The sequence below is a fragment of the Bos indicus genome, chromosome 11 (genome assembly GCF_029378745.1).
Source record: "Bos indicus isolate NIAB-ARS_2022 breed Sahiwal x Tharparkar chromosome 11, NIAB-ARS_B.indTharparkar_mat_pri_1.0, whole genome shotgun sequence".
NCBI lineage: Eukaryota > Metazoa > Chordata > Mammalia > Artiodactyla > Bovidae > Bos > Bos indicus.
In genome coordinates this window covers 4,589,637-4,611,707 of record NC_091770.1, presented here as the reverse complement: position 1 = coordinate 4,611,707, position 22,071 = coordinate 4,589,637, and the positions used below count along the sequence as shown (strand labels likewise).

Below are 22,071 nucleotides of genomic sequence, written 5' to 3'. Positions count from 1 at the left end.
TTCCTTTTTTTTCTTTTTAAGGTATGCCATGAGACTAAAAACCCACTCAGGTCCCAATGCCACACCAGAGGATAAACAGCTGGCTGCATTATGGTAAGTGCACCATACCGGCTTAAAACAGCCGCCCCAGCCTTGCACGTCTGCACTGGTGAACCTGGTAATCTCGTGCCAAAATGCGCAGCGTGTTCACAATGCTTCTGACGCACCAAACTGAGGGCATTTCTCGAGGTGGCCTTGGAGAGCCTGCTCCCTGCTGCCCTACGCACGAGGTGAACTCATGACTAGAAGTGAGCAGGTCCGTGACACAAGGACTCGTTTTCCTGTGTGTGTGTGTGTGTGTGTGTGTGTGTGTGTTCTAAAATCAGGTAAGTTTGTGTTTTAATCACTTGAACGTGAATTGTGCCCAATGTAATCTCTCACATTTACCATTCTGGATGCGAGCAGAATGATTCATCTGTCTCTTTACGTGTGGGGTTAGTAGGGCTGAGTCAGGATGGTGTGTTCAGGTTCTCAGCACATTAAACGGAGGAGCCGTTCCTTCCACTTTGATAATTAAAGACTTTATAAAGGTTAATCAACATGTAACAGTTTTTTTCCTATAATAACAGAAATGATAATGATTATGTGATTATAATAACAATAATTTTCCCCGTGACATTTCCTCAGGACACCTCACTGTTAGCGCCTGCTGTGATAAGGAACCAAGATGTCTCTATCTCTGACGGTTCATACTCTACCCTAGAACCTGATGTGCAAGTCATAGAACTGAATCTCAAAATAGTAATAATAACAATAGTGGCAGACACAAAAAAGAGGGTCTCTGATGGTTTTGCATCACCACTTCATGTCGAGTTTGATCTGCTATTACTCAGGGATATATTGTATTAATACAACACAGGGAATGAATGCAGCCAATATCTTGTAATAACTGTAGATGGAAAGTAACCTTTAAAAATTATATTAAAATAAAAATAAATTTTAAAATTTAAATCAAAAAATAAAATTTGAGACCATTAAGTTGTATTTTCTAGGTTGGTGTTCTACTCTGTCAATACCGTATCTGAGTTAGCAAATAATTATGAGTGAAAAGCACCAAGAAGTAGTTGATATGGCTCAGGAAATGATTTCTATGCTCTTTTCGAATTTTAACTTTCATGTCAGGATTAATAAATTAACTATGATTAGTTCATATTATGTAAGGGGATTACTGGTATGTGAATAACATATAAACTATAAAATAAAATAATAACTACTCCCAGCATAGTTTTTAATTACTTATAAAACACATTCATATCTGTTACTTTATATGAACTAATTATAGTCCAGTAGTTTTTTTTTAACTTTTTATTTTATATTGGAGTGTAGCCGATTAACAGTAGAGGGACTCAGCCACACGTGTACAGGTATCCACTCTCCCTCAGTAAAGTAGCTTAAAAGGGAAGGTGACAAAAACAGGTAGAAGGGCTGTGCTTCAACAAACCCACGGCCAGAAGTTCAAGATGTCCAAGGAAAATCAGAGTAAGGTAGTTCTGCCCTGAAGTTCACCCAGAAAGCAGAGCCTGCGCTGTGCTAGAGCTTCTCGCTCCTCTCGTGGAGAGAGACTGCCCTCTCGTGGTGGAAGAAGGAAATGGCCGGCTGCTTAGTCCCAGCGAAGAAGCAATAAACCTATTCATTTGTACTTATGTTCTTTATTTATATATACACACATTGTTTATTGATTCATATTTATTCTTATATTGTTTATGTATATATGTTCTTTATACATATTTACTTATATGAAGGGATGTTTTTAATGGAGTAACTGAAATTTTCAATCATTTCGAACAAATAGGAAGGTCAGATACCTACAGACATTTATGCGTGTATAGAAATATTTAATATATATATATAATCATGCTATGAACATTGAGTGCATTGGAACAACAAGCTTGTTGGCACAGGGGCCACTCACTCGTCTCTTCCTGCCGCAGTTACCGATGCCTGGCTCTCCTGTACTGGAGGATGTTTCGACTCAAAAGGGATCACGCTGTAAAGTATTCAAAAGCACTTATCGACTATTTCAAGGTACTGTCTGGCTAACGGGCAGAATGTTGTACCCAGCTGTCTCCCTGTCAAGGACATGTTCAATGTAGAGTCCACTGATTTGGGCTAATACAGGAGCTGTCTGATATCTGCACTAACCCTATTTATGACCTACTCATGGCATTCAGGGCTCAGAGAATAGCCTGAGAACCCATCTAATTTATCCCCCTGCCTGGATGCCTAGAGAAAGAAGATCCTGTTACCCACCCCAGCATCCTAGGAGGTCCATCTTTATAGCTAACATAAATTCCTTGTGTTCACTCAGAGCTTCTTCTTCCTCTTAGAAGTAGCTCCTTAGAAGCAACTCCTCTTTGCTATCTCCAGTCACTAATTTAATTTTTAATGAAGGTGTTAATCTAAATGATAAGAAATGGCTTGGTAGAACCCAGAGGCACTGGAATAGCACTGTGCACATAAAAGGATAGAATTGGAAACTGCTTTTTTATGGGATGAAATCATTTTCATTGGGAGAATAAAGAAAGAGGAGGGGAGACAAAAAACAAACCCTGATGTTCTGCTGTGAAGTGGACCTGACATCATAATTTATTTGAGACTTCCAGCCTCTTTGCTGTCCATTTGACTATAGAAACAAGAAATTATACCATCTCTGCCTCCACCAACTCTTTATCAGATACACAGCCATCATTTTATGTTTATTTTTGGCTGCACTGGGTCTTCGTTACTGAGTGGACTTTTCTCTAGCTGCGGCGAGCGGGGGCCACTCTTCCTTGAGGTGCCCAGGCTCCTCGTCGCGGTGGCTTCTCTTGTTGCAGAGCACAGGGTCTAGGCGCCTGGGCGTCAGCAGTTGCAGCGCGCAGGCTCAGTAGCTGTGGCTCGTGGGCTCCAGCGTTCAGGCTCAGAAATTGCAGTACACAGGCTTTTAGTTGCTCCATGCCCGGACCAGGAATCTTTCCAGACCATGTCCCCCCTGCACTGGCAGGCGAATTCTTATCCACTGTACCACCAGGGAAGTCCCCACAGTCATCATTTTAGGTCTTTAATCCCCAACCTCCACTTCTTGGAGATGATTTCTGATGACCCTGCTGTGTTGGAGGTCCCGTGGGCCATGTGCATCCAGTAGCCTGGCCAAGCATGTAGAGTATCCAGGTGCTAAGCCAAAAAGGTAACTGTCTTAGTCCACTGACAACCGTGGGTTATAATGATGAGTACTGACACTAAGAGTCTCCTTTTACTTTGGGTGCCTAAGTTTAAGTCGTTTTCAAAAATGTAGAATCTAAGAGCTATTTTGGGCTCCAAAATCACTGCAGATGGTGACTGCAGCCATGAAATTAAAAGACACTTGCTCCTTGGAAGAAAAGTTATGACCAACCTAGACACCATATTAAAAAGAAGAGACATTACTTTGCCAACAAAGGTCCGTCTAGTCAAAGCTATGGTTTTCCTAGAAGTCATATATGGGTGTGAGAGTTGGACTGTAAAGAAAGCTGGGCACCGACGAATTGATGCTTTTGAACTGTGGTGTAGGAGTAGATGCTTGAGAATCCCTTGGACTGCAAGGAGATCCAACCAGTCCATCCTAAAGGAGATCAGTCCTGAATATTCATTGGAAGGACTGATGCTGAAGCTGAAACTCCAATACTTTGGCCACTTGATGTGAAGAACTGACTCATTTGAAAAGACCCTGATGCTGGGAAAGATTGAGGGCAGGAGAAGGGGACGACAGAGGATGAGATGGTTGGATGGCATCACTGACTCAATGGACATGAGTTTGAGCAGGCTCAAAGTTGGTGATGGACAGGGAAGCCTGGTGCACTGCAGTCCGTGGGGTTGCAAAGAGTTGAACACAACTGAGTGACTGAACTGAACTGACTAAAGAGCTATTACTTAAGAGTTATTATAGTAAAGCAAAGCACTTGAATAAAGAAGGAATCCGAACCCTAAGCCACAGAACTTTTAAGAGATCCAAGTTGTGAATGTACGTGGATTGTCTGTGACACTGTACAGAATGAACAAAGAACATAACTTAAAAATCAGAACTCCCCCTCCAGAAGTTCCTGGTAGATACCCTAAATCAAAGGCTATTTCAATACTACTTAGAATTCAGAGATAATGAAAACTTTAGGAAACAATGATTAGTATTAGTTACTCAGTCATGTCTGACTCTGCCATGCCATAGACTGTAGCCTCCAGGCTCCTCTGTCCATGAAATTTTCCAGGCAAGAATACTGCAGTGGGTAGCCATTCCCTTCTCCAGGGGATCTTCCCAACCCAGGGCTCGAACCCAGGTCTCCATTATTGCAGGCAGATTCTTTACCATCTGAGCCACCAGGAAACAATGATAGTTGGTTCATAAAAAATAAGTTTCATCAGTACAACTGGCTCTGAAAAACAGGACTTTGCCCACCTGTGTTTTTTACAGTCACGGGACCTCAGTTGTAGTGAAAGAGGCCTGACGGCAATGTTGCACAATTCCCGTGTGTAAGGCCATTTCTCACCATTTTGATAACACCTCCACTAAAAATTAAAAATCAGTCACCACTTCATAAAATTCTTTTTAACCAAAAGAAGCATTTTGTCTCTGGGGAACCAAGCTGAGGCTATTATATTTTCTTGTTTCTGGAAGGGAACATTGACATCCATATTATAAAGACCATTTTTTTCCTTCACAATCTCACAGACTTGTGTCCAAGAAATCTTCATTGGACTCTCAGGGAGGAAATCTCTCTGTACATTTAGAAACTTTCCTTGCCACAGGCAAAATGTCTTTTAAATGCCTGATGCAAACAACTGGCTCAGGCAACAAATCCTAAATCAGAATATTTAAATAAATCAGAATTTTTTAATTCAGTCTCTGTTAAGGAAATACATTTAATCTATTCTTTTAGACATGTTCGAGAGCAACTTCCTTTAAGAGAAATACTTTAAAGCTTCGTAAGTTAAAACAGTAACAGTTGATGGTCTCGTATATTTTCAGGCATTAAATGTATATCAACAGTTCTGCAAATATGCCCTACATTTAAATATAAGATGTTCTCAGTGTATGTGTGGGAGGGGGGTTGCCTGCCGCCCTACTATCCTACAGAGAGGAAGCCAATAGCCTAGTAACTGTAACTTCCCAGATCCAGTTTCTGTGACCCTGCATTTTATCTACAGGGTCTGCCATTACTTCTCTCAGTCGTCAACCAAGAACATGTTACTGTGGGCTGTTTAAACTCAAGCAGATGGTACTCACTGTCAACATTTTTGTTTTCTTGCAGAATTCATCTAAAGCTGCCCAAGCCCCATCTCCATGGGGGGCCAGTGGAAAGTAAGTTCATTTTTGTGAAGTGAAGGTGATAAATGAGATGTTGCATGAAGCTGAGCAAGGGCTTTCCGGTTGCTCAGTGGTAAATAACCTGCCTGCCAAAGCAGGATATTCAAGAGACGGGTTGGAGCTCTGGGTCGGGAAGATCCCATGGAGGAGGAAATGGCAACCCGCTCCAGTATCCTTGCCTTGAAAATCCCATGGATTTTCCCATGTGATTTTTTCTCATTATCCTTGCCTGGAAAATCCCATGGCTCCCAGAGGAGCCTGGTGGGCTACAGTCCATGGGGCTGCAAAGAGTTAGATACGACTGAGCCCTCCCACCCCAAACACACACACACACACACACACACACACACGCGCGCGCGCGCACGCACGGGAAGCTGGGCATTGCGCTACTGTTTACCGTGCCCCGAGGGGCCGCCCTGCCTCACCAGGTTCTAACCTCTCCACTCTTGTTTTTCCATGCTCTCCACTTCCAGGAGCACTGGGACCCCATCCCCCATGTCTCCCAATCCGTCCCCCACCGGCTCCGTGGGCTCTCAGGGGAGCCTGTCCAACAGCAACGCCCTGTCCCCATCCACCATCGTCAGCATCCCGCAGCGCATCCACCAGATGGCGGCCAATCACGTGAGCATCACCAACAGCATTCTCCACAGCTACGACTACTGGGAGATGGCAGACAACCTGGCCAAGGAAAACAGAGGTGCGTGCCCCTTGGGGGAGCTGTGCGTGGGTCAGCCACAGCTCGGGGAGACAGCCGGGTCCTCGGGCACCACTAGGCGAGACAGTAGAAGCTGTCACCTACCGAGTGAACTTTCCCTGACTTGTCCTCCTACTCAGCACCTCCAGTGCCTTTGCCTGTCTGTATCGTTACCGGGGGAAAGATCAGAGATAGAGATGGGGCTAGAGATGATACAGGCACCAGTGATATAGGTACAAGTTATATAGCTATGCACGCGGGTGTTTTTCCTTTAGACAGTGAGGTCCTTGAAGGTAGGGATGACATTTTATTCAACTTTGTAACCCTAAGACCGGCACAGTGCCTAGAACATAGCTGGGGATCTGAAACACTGCATGAATTAATTGGCTGATGAGCACGAATGTTCCTGGGCTTCCCAGGTCATGCTACTGGAAAGAACCCGCCTGCCAGTGCAGGAGGCACTAGAGACACAGGCTCGATCCCTGGGTCAGAGAGATCCCCTGGAGGAGGGCATGGCAACCCACTCCAGTATTTTTGCCTGGAGAATCCCTGGACAGGGGAGCCTGGTGGGCTGTCGTCCATATGGTCTCAAAGAGTCAGACACGACTGAAGTGACTTAACACATACACACATGAATGTTACTGCCGATTCAAATGATAGCTGGTTACAACTGAAAAAAAAAGGTTTTTATGGGTAAGATGTATTTCTTTTTAATTAGTTTGTATTGGAGTATACTTGCTTTACAATGTTGTATTAGTTTCTGCTGTGTGGATATATATACCCCTTTTTTTCTGATTTCCTTCCCATTTAGGTCACCACAGAGCCTAGTAGAGTTCCCTGAGCTATACAATAGCTGTATTTCTTTTAAATAATGCATGTTTTTACTCATAAAAGCATGTTTAAACTGGTATGTATGTAAACTATGGCTAAATTTGTAAAGTACAGAAAATAGAGAAAAAAAATTTTAATTATCGGTAATCTTATCACGGGCTTCCCTGTGGCTCAGTGGTAAAGAACCCCACTTGCCATGCAGGAGACATGGGTTCAATCCCTGGGTCAGAAAGATCCCCTGGAGAAGGAAATGGCAACTCACTCCAGTATTCTTGCCTGGAAATTCCACGGACAGAGGAGTCTGGTGGGCTACAGTCCACGGGGTCACAAAAGATCGGACACGACTTAGCAACTAAACAACAACAATCTTATCACTATTAACATTCTATTGAAATGTCATCTAGTCTTCTCCAAATATGCAGGATTTTTACCAAAATAAGATCATAGCGTATGTACAGTTTTACATCCTTTTTTTTTCACTTTACATTCTATCAGGCATATTTTCATGAGACTAACTAGTTCAAAAACACCTTTTGTGATGGCTCTGTAACACTGTCATAATGGTGGTTATACATTTGCTGTGTCAGTCGCTCAGTCGTGTCTGACTCTTTGTGACTCCATGGACGGTAGCCCGCCAGGCTCCTTTGTCCATGGGATTCTCCAAGCAAGAATACTGGAGTGGGTGGCCATCTCCTCCTCCAGGCACTCTTCCCAACCCAGGGATCGAACCGTGGTCAACTGCGTTGCAGGAGGAAGCTTTACTGTCTGAGCTACTAGGGGAGCTGAATACTTTATACAGACTTAAAGTATCACAATTTCTCAAACCATTCCCCTGCTGTTGAACATTTATGTTACTTCCACTTTCTTCCACTATTACAAATAACAGTATGATAAATACCTTCATATAAATCATTGTTCATATTTCTGATTATCTTCTGATAGGAGGGAGTTGTAGACATAGAATGCTGAGGTCAACAGGTATAGATTCTTTTAAGACATGCATTGTTATGAAAGAAAATGAAGTGTTAGTCGCTTAGTCATGTTTAACTCTTTCCACCCCGTGGACTATAGCCTGCCAGGCTCCTCTGTCCACAGGATTCTCCAGGCAGGAATACTGGAATAGGTAGCCATTTCCTCCTCCAGGAATCGAACCCGAGGCTCCTGCTTTGCAGGCAGATTCTTTATTGTCTGAGCCACCAAGGAAGCCCTGATTGGTATATATGTTATTAATGTTCTCCCTACCAAGTTCCTGCTCTTTCTCCAGTACTGAGTGAGAGTTTTGTTCCCATGGTAACGTGCTTCAGAGGCTAAGACTGAGAAGTTCATGATGAGATGAGAACCAGTGGCACAGATAGGCAGCTGGGCCCTGAGTACATGAATCTGATCATGTAACCAGAAGGGACATAACAGTAGCTCAGGGATGGTGTGCCCAGAGATGGTGTGCCCAGAAAACCCAGTGGGGATGCCAAGGAGGTCAGTACCAGGGGCCAAGACCAGCAGGACAGGCTCCCTAGAGGAGCTGGCACAGAACAGGATTTTGAAAAGCAGATAGTCGGGTAGCTGAGATGGAGTCAGGGTGGATGTCACAGGTGGATAAAAGAGCAAGGACAAATGTACAAAGGTTTCTATGGCTGGTTTGGGAGAGCCTGAGCAGGCCAGGCTCCAGATGGTGCCACCAGCTGCCACCTGTCCCTCAGCAGAACCACACATCCAGTCTGAAGTCCACCTGGCTTCCCCCAACCTGCCCCTCCTCCCAGGCTCTGCTCCTGGCTTCCTGCCATGCTGTCCTCCCTGCCACCTGGACCCTGGCTCTTCTCTGAGCCTCCCTAGCGGGACCTCATTCAGCACATCTGGGAGCACCTTTCAAAACCTCCTCCCAGGTTCTTGGGCTTCCCTGGTGGCTCAGACAGTAAAGAATCTGCCTGCAGTGCAGAAGACCAGGGTTCAGTCCCTGGGTCAGGAAGATCCCCTGGAGAAGGGAATGGCAACTCACCCCAGTATTCTTGCCTGGAGAATCCCATGGACAGAGGAGCCTAGCAGGCTGCAGTCCATGGGGTCGCATGAGTCGGACACAACTGAGTGACAAACACTCTTCCCAGATTCTTACTTCCAGAGAGTGCTCTTCAGTGGCCTTGGTCGGTGCAACGTGGCAGCCGCATGAATTGATTTGTCTCTGTCAGCCACTAAACTGCCGTCCCTGAGATGGCAGAGCCTATACATTCTTCATCTTGGTGTCCCCTCCGCCTCCACCCTTGTGCCCTTAGTATAGAGCCTTGGCAGTGATACGTGTTTAAAGCAAGGACAATCCCAGAGAAGGTTCACAGGCTGGCTGGCAGCCTCAGTAGAGACGTCTCAGAACCCATCTGTGAACAGGACCTACACTATAGCACGGGGAACTCTCCTCAGTATTTTGCAATAACCTATAAGGGAAAAGAAGCTGAATCCTATTTCACATATGACTGGATCACTATGGATCACACCTGAAGCTAACACAACATTGGAAATTAATTCTTCTCCAATAAAATAAAAATAAAAGTTTATGCAAGCTGATTGTTCCAAAAGCCAAAAAAAAAAAAAAAAAAAAACCATCCCTGATTTGCCTCCAGGAGCCTCGGACTCCCCCAGGGGCTCAGCACCTAAGACAGTTGAGTACAGTGTAAAGGTTGACAGAGCTTCAGGCCAAGTTCAGGGTGAGAGGTGTCACTGCACAAAGGAGAATGCCGCCCCGGGGAAGTAGTTTTCCTTGCTTTCTGGCTGAATAGATGTCATTGGTTTGAATTAGAAGTCGCCAGTCGAGGGATTCTCAGGACGTAGGTGAGCTCTCTGCCGGGGGGCTCACGTCATGTGATGGGACCGGGAGCTGAGCGTGTGTCCCCCTGACGACCCTCTCTGTTTCACCAGAATTCTTCCACGACCTGGACCTGCTCATGGGGCCGGTCACCCTGCACAGCAGCATGGAGCACCTGGTCCAGTACTCCCAGCAGGGCTTGCACTGGCTGCGAAACAGCGCCCACCTGGCCTAGACACCTGCCCCCGGCTGCGGCGTGCGCGCATCTCCACGGATGGCCCAGCGTTTCGGGACACTGTGCTCCCCACGTTCCCGGCCACAGCATTTCTCGAAAGGCGGTGAATAGTTTTCAGCATCGAACAGCAGTCTTTCCTCCCAGGGCATGTGTGTTTGTGTATGTGGGTGCAGAATAAGCTGCCCGTGGAGGTGTGTAAGACACAACAGTTCTCTAGAACACATCTTCTTTGTCTAGTTTCCAGCCTCCCAGGCTAGACAAAGTGATCTGACATTTCTGATTAGAGAAGACACACACTCACTCACACACACACACACACACACACACACTTTCTAGTTCAAAGCTAAACCGTGACTTCCTAGAATATTCAACCAAAATCTCATGGGTTAGTGAACCAGGTGCAATATCGCACACCAAAAGCTTGAGCCAGTTAAGATGAACCCAGCTCTTATACTCTTGATTACTTTCAGTATTAATATACTTTTCTCCCATTATTTTTTTATTGTCTGTATTCATGGGTATTTGCATAATGAAAATAAGTCAGTTATTTTTGTGTGGACGTTTACTAGACTGCATGTTACCAAATACCCTGCCTTTTGTCTGGTCCCTCCCCTCCTCCATCCAGTTCTCCATCTAACTCTCCCATCAGCTAAACGTGTTAGACGCAAATGAATCGACTCCCATGGGCCTTCCCTGCCCTGCCCCCCAAAATAGTATGACCATGACCCTGACCCTGAGATTTGGTGGGAAAAAAAAAAAAACCCTCCATGTCTTTGAAAACTCACCCAAAGGAAGCAGCAGCAGCTGTGTCCCTGGGCTCAGTGAGAAACAACCCTCTGCCCCCACCAGGAGCCCAGCGGGCCCGTGTTTCTTCCTCCCGCCACTGTGACCCCAGGGGCTGTGGAGCCCCATGGGCTTGTCGGCCGATACTTTTCAACAAGCCTTTTCTCTGTCTGAGAGCTTTCTTACCCATGTTCTTGGCCGAATGAGGACATTGTCTAGGGTGTCTCTTCCCTCGGAATCTGTGTCTGTTGCTTTGTCAGGCCAAGAACTCTTTGCTGCCGTGATCCTGTCTAATCCTCCCTGTCTTTGGAGAAAGTGCCGTGCGGACCTTGAATGCATTTTTGACCCGGGGGATGTATTTCAGTGTCTGATGAGCAGGTTACTCCCCACAGAGCAGGTGATCCTGGTAGTCACTGCAGTTCTGTCTAGGGTAGCAGCGACCTGAACATCATGCTTAGGCCCCCGTGCGTCCGGTATGTGTATGTCTTCCCCAGATTCTTTGTTTTGCTTTTTTTTTAATTAAGTTTACATTTTAGTTTTTTCAACATTTTGTTTACAATGTTTGTCTGAAATTTCTTTTATTGTCTGAAATTTATTTCTTTTATTGTCTCTTATCATATCCTAGATTTAGTGTTCTTGTTAAATATATTTGAATACAAAGATATTGGTAAAAAAAAAAAAAAAAGAAAAACTCCTGGAACGGAGGATATACCTTGCCATGCTTTAAAAACAAAAATAATGACCTTGATGCCTCTCACTTGACAAAATTTCCCCAAGACAGCCTGAGAAAGACAGGTGATGGGGTACATGGAATAATCCATTTTTCAAGGTGATGATGACGTAAAACATGTGTATCAGATGCTAATGGTCTCACTGGTTTGGTTGCAATGTTAACATTTTCGTCAGCCTGATCTGTGGGTGGGAAATCAGATTGCTGTAATTCCCTAGCTCTAAGCCCTGATTCAAAACCGTGCAAGTGATTGAACAGCTTTGGTGATTTGAAATTCATCTCAATGAACAAGTGAAGGCTTGTGAAATTTGCATTTGGTGTTGGCCTTTCAGCAGCTGGAAGTATTAACAATACTTCTTTTTTCACATTTATCCAACTGAGGTGCTTCTGACATGCCTTTCACTAATTATTACTAGATTTCCCCTTCCCATTGGGGTCTAACTTAAGAGATTTTTATTTTATTTTTTTTGGAGGACTGAGGCTGAGTTCTACTCACTGCTGCTGAATTCTGATGAAATGTTCAGACTTTGATGTAAAAGGACAGCCCGCAGTGTCCCTCATGCATCCCTGGGGTGCCTTTCTGATCTTATTCACCTTTAAGCCCCAGGCCTCATGGTGGCGTCCACGCGGTGTGCTCACGAGTCAAGGCACAGGCTGCCTCCAGCTGGCTGTGCCAGCAGCAGTCAGGACGCCGTGAGCCGCAGTCACTTCCTGCAAAGCGTGAAGCCAGTGGACTGGGGGCAGTCACAGCATGCCGTTCCTCTCACGGTCGCATCTCACTGGTGCAGCGTGTTGGGGCAGTGGTTGTTCCTTGCTTTGGCATCAGTGCTTTGGATAAGGAAGCATCTTCTGATCATTGCTGCTTCCTTTTCTTTAGTTTTGTTCAAAGTACAGATAGCTCTCTTGTGTTTTCTGATTATGAAACTAATAGACACTCATGGTGAAAATTCAAACGATGCAGACAAGTGTAAAGTAGGAAGTACTCAGTCCCACCCCCCAGAGACAGCACTGCTCACCCTTCCCTGTTTATCCTTTGGGAGAGCCTCCCATTTAAATGTAGAATGTCTATCATCATTGCCTTCTATTTGAAGACATTATTTCTTCAGAAGTTCAGTACAAGTTCAACTGGCCTTATCCCTCCATGACCTGAATGGACCTGGATCACAATTGTTAGAAATATCTTTGAAAGAGAGGAACCCAAATATATTCATGATTAAAATGTGGGATTTGTTACCATTCGACACAGATCAGACTCACATGCAGAATTGTGCTTGGGAAGAGAGGTTCTGTTAAAACGCTATTTCTGGAAACTTTCAAATTGCAAACGGAAAGTCGGACCCACTCTCTAAAGAGAAATGTACTGGAAAAAAAATCTGAAACCTTGACAAACTGTGTATTGGATTGAACATGTGGAATCAACGCAGCGAGCTTTTCTGCACTAAAACGTACCCTCGTATCTACAACAAAGATGTGTGTATTACATGACAGTGACGTGTACATTTCTGACATCCCATACATCATACACACAGTTTGTATAAATGCATACATTTAAAAATATATATGTACAGTACAGCTACCATAAACCTGTAGTACGCTTGAAGGATATGACCAGTGCCTAATGTTGAGTATAAGTCACTGCGTGTTTAAATCACCTCGGAAGTGCAGTAATTGTTATCAAATTAATCAGTGCAGCCAACCTTATTTATGAACCACATCTTTGAAACTGTGCAGTAGTATATACATATATATTTTTAAATAACATTTTTCACAGTTTTCCAGAGTTACTGTTGAAATCTGTATCACCAAAAAAAAAAAAAAAAAGCAAGATTTTTTTTAATGATGTAGACACTCTCCAAACCCAGTAATCTGTGTGTGATTTCCTGTGTGTAGATACCCAAGACACTTTAGCAGTCACCAGCCTTAATGCATGTACAGGATATTATTGTGACTTAATTTATCTGCAATTTTTAATCCATGTGAAATTGGAATTTATAAACTGACTTGGATTAACTATGTCTGCCTTTCTAAGGTTGCAAATGTTACATTAAATGATTTATGTTGTAAATGAGAGACATCGAGTTGTACGTAAAAAAAAGAAAAAATGTCCACCAATTTCTGTGAATATTTTTACAAGGAAACTTCAGACGCAAAATATATTCAAATAAGCATTCTGGTCCCTAGTTCATAATCTCTTTAGAATGGACCTTGTAGTTTCATAAAAGTTTTTAAATGATGCTTCCAACAGATTATCATTACCAAGTCTGGTATTTTTCATGAGGGGAAAAAGTAATGTTTTCATTATTGGAAATATAGTTTGCTACTTGTCTTTCCCATTTCCCAGCATATTTACACACGTGTGTGTGATAACACACCCACAATGTCCCAGAAAATGCTGAACAGGAAGCTTAAGGGGGTTATTTTGATAGCTACACTGATGCCTGTCCAACCAGTAGCCCCGGGACATTGTTTTACTCAACATTCCATAATGACAGAAGTTAATTCCTTCACTTGTGTCTACCAGGTTTTTCCAGCTCTAACCAACACGGTGGAATAATGTCAGCAATATTTTCTTAAGTGAAATGAGAGAATTTTGAACTACCGAAGATAGAGATATTAGACCAGTGGCTTTCCATGATATATATCTCCTCCATGTGAGAACGTTTTTTATTAGCCTCGTATTTTTTTACTCTTCTTTCTCCCCTTTTTTATTCCTTTCCTCCTCAAATTAAACTAAAAAGAAGCAGAAACAGGAGCAGAAGTAAAACAATTGCTTCATTTTGCCCAGCCTGTATCTTTATATTCAAATACAACAGCAGAACCCTAGCTCTGGTCACCATGATGACCACCTCGTCTCAAAGATGACCAGGATGGGGTCCTTGGCTTTGATTGCTCCAGAGACTGCTGAACTTGGCGCTCTTTCAGAGGTGGCTTGGGCTAAGAAATGTCCAGTCGTCTTTGAAGAGCTATCTTCCCCTTATTCAGTTTAGCCTACTACTCAGCTGAAGTCTATTCCCATCAGAATCCTATTTTTAAGAAGTGGTGGCCCAGATGGTAAAGAATCTACCTGAAATGCAGGGGACCAGGTTTGACTCCTGGGTTGGGAAGATCCTCTGGAGAAGGAAATGGCAACCCACTGCAGTGTTCTTGCCTGGAGAATCCCATGGACAGAGGAGCCTGGTGGGCTGCAATCCATGGGGTCACAAAGAGTCAGACACAACTGAGCAAATGGCATTTCACTGAATCAACTGGATCTTAAGAGATCTTTTTTTTAATGAAAGGAAAAAAACAACCCAACCATGTAAACTGCATTTCCAGCAATCTGGAGCCAGAGTTTATTTCCTTGTCTTCCCATTCCCAGAAGAACACAGTTTTTTGACATTACAAACTTCCTGACAAATAGCACAAGAAATGTTCAGACTTTTAAGATGCGTGTTCTCTTTGTTCAAACTGAATCCTTCTGTATATGTCATCAGATGGGTTTGTTTGCTTGGCATAAGGGAAATTATAAAACTCTGTCCTCAAATGAAATACATCTAACCATGGTTTGGTTTGGGTTTTATTATTTAATTGATGCTCTGAGGCAGCAGGGGGTGAATTTGGGGTCAATTGAAAGGGGATATAGGCTCACAGCTCTTAATCGTAGTAATGGGAATCAAGGGATTAAATCCCTCTGCATGATTTTGAAAATCCACCTCTTATGGCCAGTTGTGAACACACTGCTCTGAGGGATGAATTCAAGGTACTAATTGCCAGTCAACACAAGGATCAGCATTTGTCTTTAAGCATCAGGAAGTAATGTTGAGACCTGAAAAGCCAGATCGCAGAGTCATTTCTAACATAGGAAAAGCTCATCAGAAAATGCTTATATCCAGCTATGATGTAAAATAATGCCAATGTTTAGAATTATCCAAGAGTGCTCTTTGTTTATAAAAAATAATCACGATTTTCTTATTTCTGTATTGGTTTCCAATGCTTTTCCAGTTTTTCATAAAACAGGACTGATTTTTTTTTTCCCCCAGTATTTATCTTCTCTTTATTTCTAGATGCCCAAATGAGCAAAGAAAATACTTACCACTGAGGAATGTGCGTTACTTGACTGGGCAGAGTCTACCCACAGTAGCCAACTGTACGTGGCTTTTTAAAGAACATCTCTGAGTCTCCTCTGTTACCTTCATCTACAGCATGAATGATCACCAAGGCTTAAGTATGGCCACATAGTTCAGGTGTCAAAAATCCTAAGCATGTAACACACTCATCTTTAGTGATAGGCACTTCCTTAGCCTTACCAGCTATCTCTCGGATCTATTTGTAGGGCAAAAAAACAGTATTAACACTTTTCCTTTGAGTAATTCGCAAACTGATTATGAATCCCCTGAGTTCCCCCGGGCTGCCAGCTTAACCCCAAATTTCCTTCTCTGTGAGCTGGCTTGACTTTTTTTTCATTCCTTTGGGTGTTTTTTGTTTTTTGTTTGTTTTTTTCCCTTCTATCAGTCAGATTCTGTATCTTGACTGTTTAGAAGAACAATTACTAGAGACAGCGGGAACTTTAGCAAGCAGATTCAATATGAGAACTTGATGACGTTGAGGTTTGAAGGGTCAGGGGTAAATCAGGCTGCCCAGACACTCTCCTCCTTTGCTTGCTGCCCCCGGTTGTTGGATAAAGCCCCTCTCCACGATTCCATTTCCACTATGTGAAATGTAACCCAATTAGCTGCTGCCCCAAAGATCCAGTTGCGGATCACCAGGTTAGAGCAGCAGCTGGAGACCCCAGTTGTCGCCGGCAGCTGGAGTTAAGCATCACTGTGACAACACAGGCAGCCCAGTCTCTCTATGGACCAAGGTGTGTGATGTGCAAGGTCCTGGCTCCGACCCAGTTCTCTGGAACCAAGAGGATGACAGTGGGGTCTCCATGGGACCCCCGAGCTTTTGCTGTTACCACTTTTGAGTCCAGCCTGCTGGTTGGCAGGGTTCTAATAGACCAGTGAGGGGAGGGGTGGAGGGATCTCTCCTTGCCAGGTCCCCTGCAGGCGGTGGTTTAATCCCACCATCTGCTTCCTCGTGCAGTCCTGGCCTTAGGAAACGGGAAGGAGGGACATGGGGTCCTGCTCCCCGTGGGCGCCTCTTCAGTGAGAACACAGCCTGCCTCTAGACCAGCAGGCTCTGAACATCCTGGTCTGGCCAGATGCCCCACGGCACCAGCTTCTCCCTACCCGTGCTCTCCGGGCTTTCCTCTGATGCCAGGAGGCCAGTTCTCTTCCTGAGAATCTTGCCCCTCTGGTGGTGACTGTTTTTGTTGTTTGGGGCTGGTGGGGTGGAGGACAGCTGCTCTGGGAGGTTTGTCCCTGAGAAAGGGGACTTGTCACACAGGTATGTCACGAGCTTCAGGAAAGCAGAGACCCCCCCTGAGGAAAGGAGGGGTTTTCCCTCTAGTGGGTTAGATAATTGCCTCAACGTTATTGCTTAATTGTAGGCTAACCCTTAGTCAGGCTCCCTGGAGAGGGAAAGCCAACCTGAGAACTCAGTGACTTTGTGAGAATGACCGTTCTCCCTCCAGGCAGCAAGACAGAGCCCGGAAATCTGTCCATTGACCTGACTGTCATCACCGAGGTCAAGCCATAAATGTTCAGTTGAGGTTTTCAGCTTTTACCTAATATTTTTATTATTTAGACATGGGGGCTTCCTTGTATCCCACAATGAGTGCTTTGAGCTTAGCCAAAACAATCATGAAACGCTCATTCAGAAGGGCCCCTTCTTGTCATACCCACTGGAAACCCCTTTCCTAGTCTTTATCTAGGACAAAAGAGTAACAGCTGACAGTCATGAAAGTTCCAGCCTGAGTTAAGCCCAAATAATATCAATACCCTCTTCACAGCAGCACTGTGAACTCCAGGTACTCAGATTCATATTAGCATGAGGAGGTGGAGATTCACCAGCTAGACACTCAGATTTCATCTCATTTCAGGAAGGATGTTAAGGAACAGACACACCTACTACAGCGCGACAGCGGGTTACCGCCAAGGTTCTGGGACATCTAGTTCAAAGTCACTCACACAGTTTGCCTCAGCCAGAGCAGGAATTTTAATTCCACCATTTTCCTTTCGCTGTGTCATCTTGGATGTTTATTCGTGGAGCTGGCAATTCTAATTCAAGATTTCAGTGTGGGGATATCAGAGGCCCCATGTGTCACACTAAACACCTTTTCAAATTCTGCATCTTGGTCTTGGGAAAGCTGCCAGCCACTTAGAAACCTGCTTATCCCCCATGAGACATCGCCAGCCATCCAGTTGAAGCAGCCACCAAACCAAAAAAAAGGGCCTTCATCTCCTCTTACAGGAATTGGTCTTAGGATTATTTCAACAATTGAAGAGGATTTTAAGTCAGACAGTTCTATACAGTAATTTATGCTGTAAAAATGTACATATTGTAGCATTGATTATAAAGTGCTATATTTATTAACATCCAATACCGTTTTCATTTTTGTCTAGCTGTTCACTATTAAAAGAGCTTAAGTTCATTTTTGTTATGTGATATTCATTTGAGACTTCTTGTGAGAGCATTTGATATGGGTAAAAAGCACAGGATCTGTGTTGATTGTCACTATTTTAATCCAAGTAGTCATAATGGTCTGTTAAGAATCACCATGACACATCCTACTCCTGATGAAATCTTGTGCTTTCAACTGCATCTTTAATAATGTGATTTTTTTTTTAAATCTTAACCCAAGAAATTAATAAAGAATGGTGGCTTTAGCAAGGAACACTTCTTCCAGGTTTTCTTGAAATTCGTGAACACTTTTTCCAAGGAAATTCCAGTGGACCCTCCCTAAGTTACCAAGAGCTCTTCCTCTTCCAGAGAGGTCTCATCTCCCAGCTGCTTCAAAGACGCCTACAGTCCTGGAGGGTAAAGTTTCTCTCCTTTGCTGGTTGCTCAGATCTGCTTACAGAAGTGCAAATTGTCTCCCTCTTATATTAAAAAAAAAAAAGTTGCTCCCCCACAGCTGTATTTTATCATATTGCAAATAAACAGAAGTACACATTCAAATCATGAATTATTTGGGCAAGATATTAGGAAGGAGTAGAGGACAACTAATATTAAGGATTTGTCTGGGAGGATCTTATGTTTGGTCCGAGTTTAAATTGACAAGTACAAGCAAGGATGATGGAATCATTGGCCATTTATTTGACTATATGGAGGTTTTGTTGTGTCTGTAAGTCACATGAAGCGCGTGCTTCACAGTTCTGGAACAGGGAAGCGTCTTCTTGTACTGTAACAGAATGAGCCTTAAGGATCTGTGAGAATAAGCACTTTTATATTTGACAGTAAAAACTGACGCATCAGTGAAAAGTACTTTTTTAATATCTCATTAAACCTTGAAATTCACATCACTCAGTCTCACAAACATCCTACTTTCTCTTCCTAGAACCTCTTCCAAGTAAAATGTCCTTTCTCTTGTGTTACAGGATTTTGTGTTAAATGTCATCCACTTGTCACAGGCTATCTTTTCCTCTACAAAAGTCTGAAGCCCCCTGAACTGGAAGAATGGATAAAAGCATTTTAAAGAAAGGGGCACTGATCTAATAATGCTTTTGGCAGAAGAAGTTAAGTGTTAGTTTGAAGTGAAAAATAAAGCAACCTGTGACGGAGCCTGGAATCATCTTGCTAAGAGAGTTTTTGATTGTTGTTTATTGTCTTTTCTTTATATGTCCGAGCTTTGTTTATTAGCTGTTATGTGACTTAGTTCGGACACAAACAGCAGACAGACATTGAAAATGGTCCATACTAAAGCTAACGTAAGCCTACATTTGTTTGTCCCTTTTCTTTTTTGTCTTTGACTTTTTAAGGAACTTTTGAACCATTCTACACAGAAGCAGCACTGTTATAGGTTCCCACCAGCAGTATATGTGAGTTCCAGCTTCTCGACATCCTCAACACACGTTGCCGTCTTTTTTTATGACTGTTCCACCAAGTGTTAGATTGTGGGTTTCACTTGCATTTCCATAATGACTAATGATGTATGTGTGCCAAAGCATTAGTCGCTCAGTCCTGCCTGACTCTTTGCGACGCCATGGACTGTAACCCGCCAGGCTCCTCTGTCCATGGGGATTCTCCAGGCAAGAATACTGGAGTGGGCAGCCATTCCCTTCTGCAGCGATTCTTCCCAACCCAAGGATGGAACCCAGGTCACCTGCATTTCAGGCAGATTCTTTACCATCTGAGGCACCAGGGAGAATCCAGTGACTGATACTGAGGTGTTTATTGACCGTTTTAAAATCTTCCTTGGAGAAACGCCTATTAAATTACCCATTTTTCACAGGTTATTTGTCTTTTGCCTTGTTGAGTTGTAAGGATCTCTTTTGTGTTCTGGATATGAGTCCCTGATCATATGTAAGATCTGCAAATATTTTCATTCTGTGGTCATTTTTTCACTTTCTTGATAGTATCCTTTTGGGTACAGAAGTGTTTAATTTTGATGAGGTGCAAGCTATCTATTTGAAATTTGTCTCTTGTGCTTTCATCATAGCATATATAAGAAGGCTTTGCCTAACCCAAGGTCATGAAGATTTACGCTTATATTTTCCTCAAGTAATTTTAAAATTTTAGCTCTAAAATTTAGATGTAGCTCTAAAACCCACTTTAAGGTGGTTTTTGTATATAGCATGAGAAAGGGATCCAGCTTCTTTCTTCTGCATGTGGATATCCAATGGTCTTGTTACTCTTTGTTTAAAAGACTGTTCTCACCCTCAATAAATTGTCTTGTCATCCTTGTCTGAAATCAAATGACCACACTCTAGAAGGTTTATTTCTGGTCTCTAATTCCATTCCAATGACCTCTGTGTCTTTCCTATGGCAGCACTTCACTGTCTCAATTACTGTAACTTTGTAGTAATTTTTAAAGTTGGAAACCCTGAGTCCTCCAACTTTGTTCTTCTAAGTTGTTATGGGCTAAGAGTGGCCTCTTATTTAACCATCAATTATGAATTAAATTTCATGTAAATGCACTTGTTCCAATCAGGCGACATCTCGCCCAGTTTAAAAACAGATAATGTGTGCCTTAGTCTCCTGGCTGAAGGAACGGTAGGAAAGAGCAGAATGGGTTCCTGAGCCAGCCCTGCCCCGCCCACTCTCAGTCCCTGCTCTCCAAGAGATGCAGCCCATACTGGGGTTCTTGGGCTGACATTTGGGTATCCTGCTCCAAGCTGGAGCATTTGATATATGTAATAGTGTTTCTGAGGGTACAGAAGTATAAAGTTGTTCCAGAAATGCTGTGCCTCCGGAGTCCTGCAGCCCCTTTCTGCCCCCGTGCTCTGCGCCCAGACACCCCAGCAGCCAGTGTGGATCTGGTGCCTTGGCTGTCCTGTCCCACTCCAGAGGTACTACCCGGGCCGGCTGCCTGAGGTAACCCGACTTCCCAGTGCTGGACAGGCAGGCTTGACCCCCGCACCCCTTTGGGACTCTTGCCTCATACATGTTTCATGTCTTTCTGGTCACTTTCCCTGATCTCTCTGGAGTCTAACAGATTCTCCTGTGATCATAAGGGTGTGGGTTTTGCTTCATTGCTAGTGTATGGGGACAGAGAACAGAACAGATTTTGAATCTACATTTTAGGTGTTTAAACACCCATGGCTGGTAGATCTTCCTGACAGTTGATTCCTTTTCTACATGAAATATCCTTCATGGTCTTCTTAAGCTTCTGCTTCCTGTTCTATTTCGCCCCATGTTACATTTCTATAGCACCATGTATTATATATGGAAATGCATAATTTATGATAACTTGCCTGTATCTTTTTCCATCCCAGGATCTCTTATTATCCCATGTGGTTTTGCTTTAGGTTTATCGCTCACCTGTGGTTCCAACAGCATATGGTTGAATGTAGGGTTTACCCACTGTGAGCACCTCCACACTTTTAATAGATGAATTTAACAGAGTCAGATTGGCTGCGACTTACTGGCCTGCTTCAGTTGACCTGCCATCTCACTGTGTGAACATTTGCCACCGTTTTCTGTAGTTTCTCTCTTCTGTCGTTGGATGGATCCAGTTGTATTTATTTTGCTTTTTCCTACTGTCTCAAGGACTCCCCAGAAAAGAAAGAAAAGGACCTATTTCAATGTCCTGTTAAATTAGGATGAAGAGCCAGGGCGAGACCACTGACGGGCACAGGGTTTCTATCTGGGCGCTGAGTGTCCTGGGCTTGGACACTGGGGACAGTTGAACGGCATTGTGGAAACACTAAAATCTCCTGAATCATACTTTAAAAGGATAAATCTTGAGGTATGTGAATTATAGCTCTATGTTTAAGGTACTGACTCCCCATTTGTTTTGTGGTTTCTTTTTTTTTTTTTTCCAGCATGTGGGATCCTAGTTCCCCGACCAGCGATTGAACCCCCGCCCCCACCCACATTTGTAACTCGGAGTCTTAACAACTGGACTGCCAGGGAAGTCCTTGTTTTGTGGGTTCTTGTATCATAGTCCTTGAGTTAATTCTTCTTTCAGATCAGGTCTGAGATGTCAAATATTTGAATCCTTGCATGTCTGAAAAACATCTCATTTTGGGTCCTCTCATGTGTGTTGTTACATTTGTGGAATAATGGTTCCCAAGGATTTTCCGCAGAAGTTTGAAGCTATTTCCCCAGTTTCTCCTCGTATCCAATGTTA

General features: G+C 43.6%; 1 protein-coding gene across 8 annotated transcripts in view; it reads left to right on the top strand.

Annotated features, from left to right (window-relative positions):
* The window catches only part of AFF3 (ALF transcription elongation factor 3), a 632,364-nt gene extending 614,433 nt beyond the window's left edge, over window positions 1–17,931 (top strand). For all 8 annotated transcript variants that reach the window (XM_070798074.1, XM_070798072.1, XM_019969793.2 and 5 more), the window contains 5 exons: window positions 22–93; window positions 1,971–2,064; window positions 5,301–5,350; window positions 5,830–6,053; window positions 9,783–17,931. In XM_070798074.1, coding sequence (XP_070654175.1) covers window positions 22–93; window positions 1,971–2,064; window positions 5,301–5,350; window positions 5,830–6,053; window positions 9,783–9,904 — 562 coding nt within the window. In that variant the 3' untranslated portion in view covers window positions 9,905–17,931. The remainder of the gene's footprint in view (window positions 1–21; window positions 94–1,970; window positions 2,065–5,300; window positions 5,351–5,829; window positions 6,054–9,782) is intronic.
* The last annotated feature ends 4,140 nt before the right edge of the window (window positions 17,932–22,071 follow it).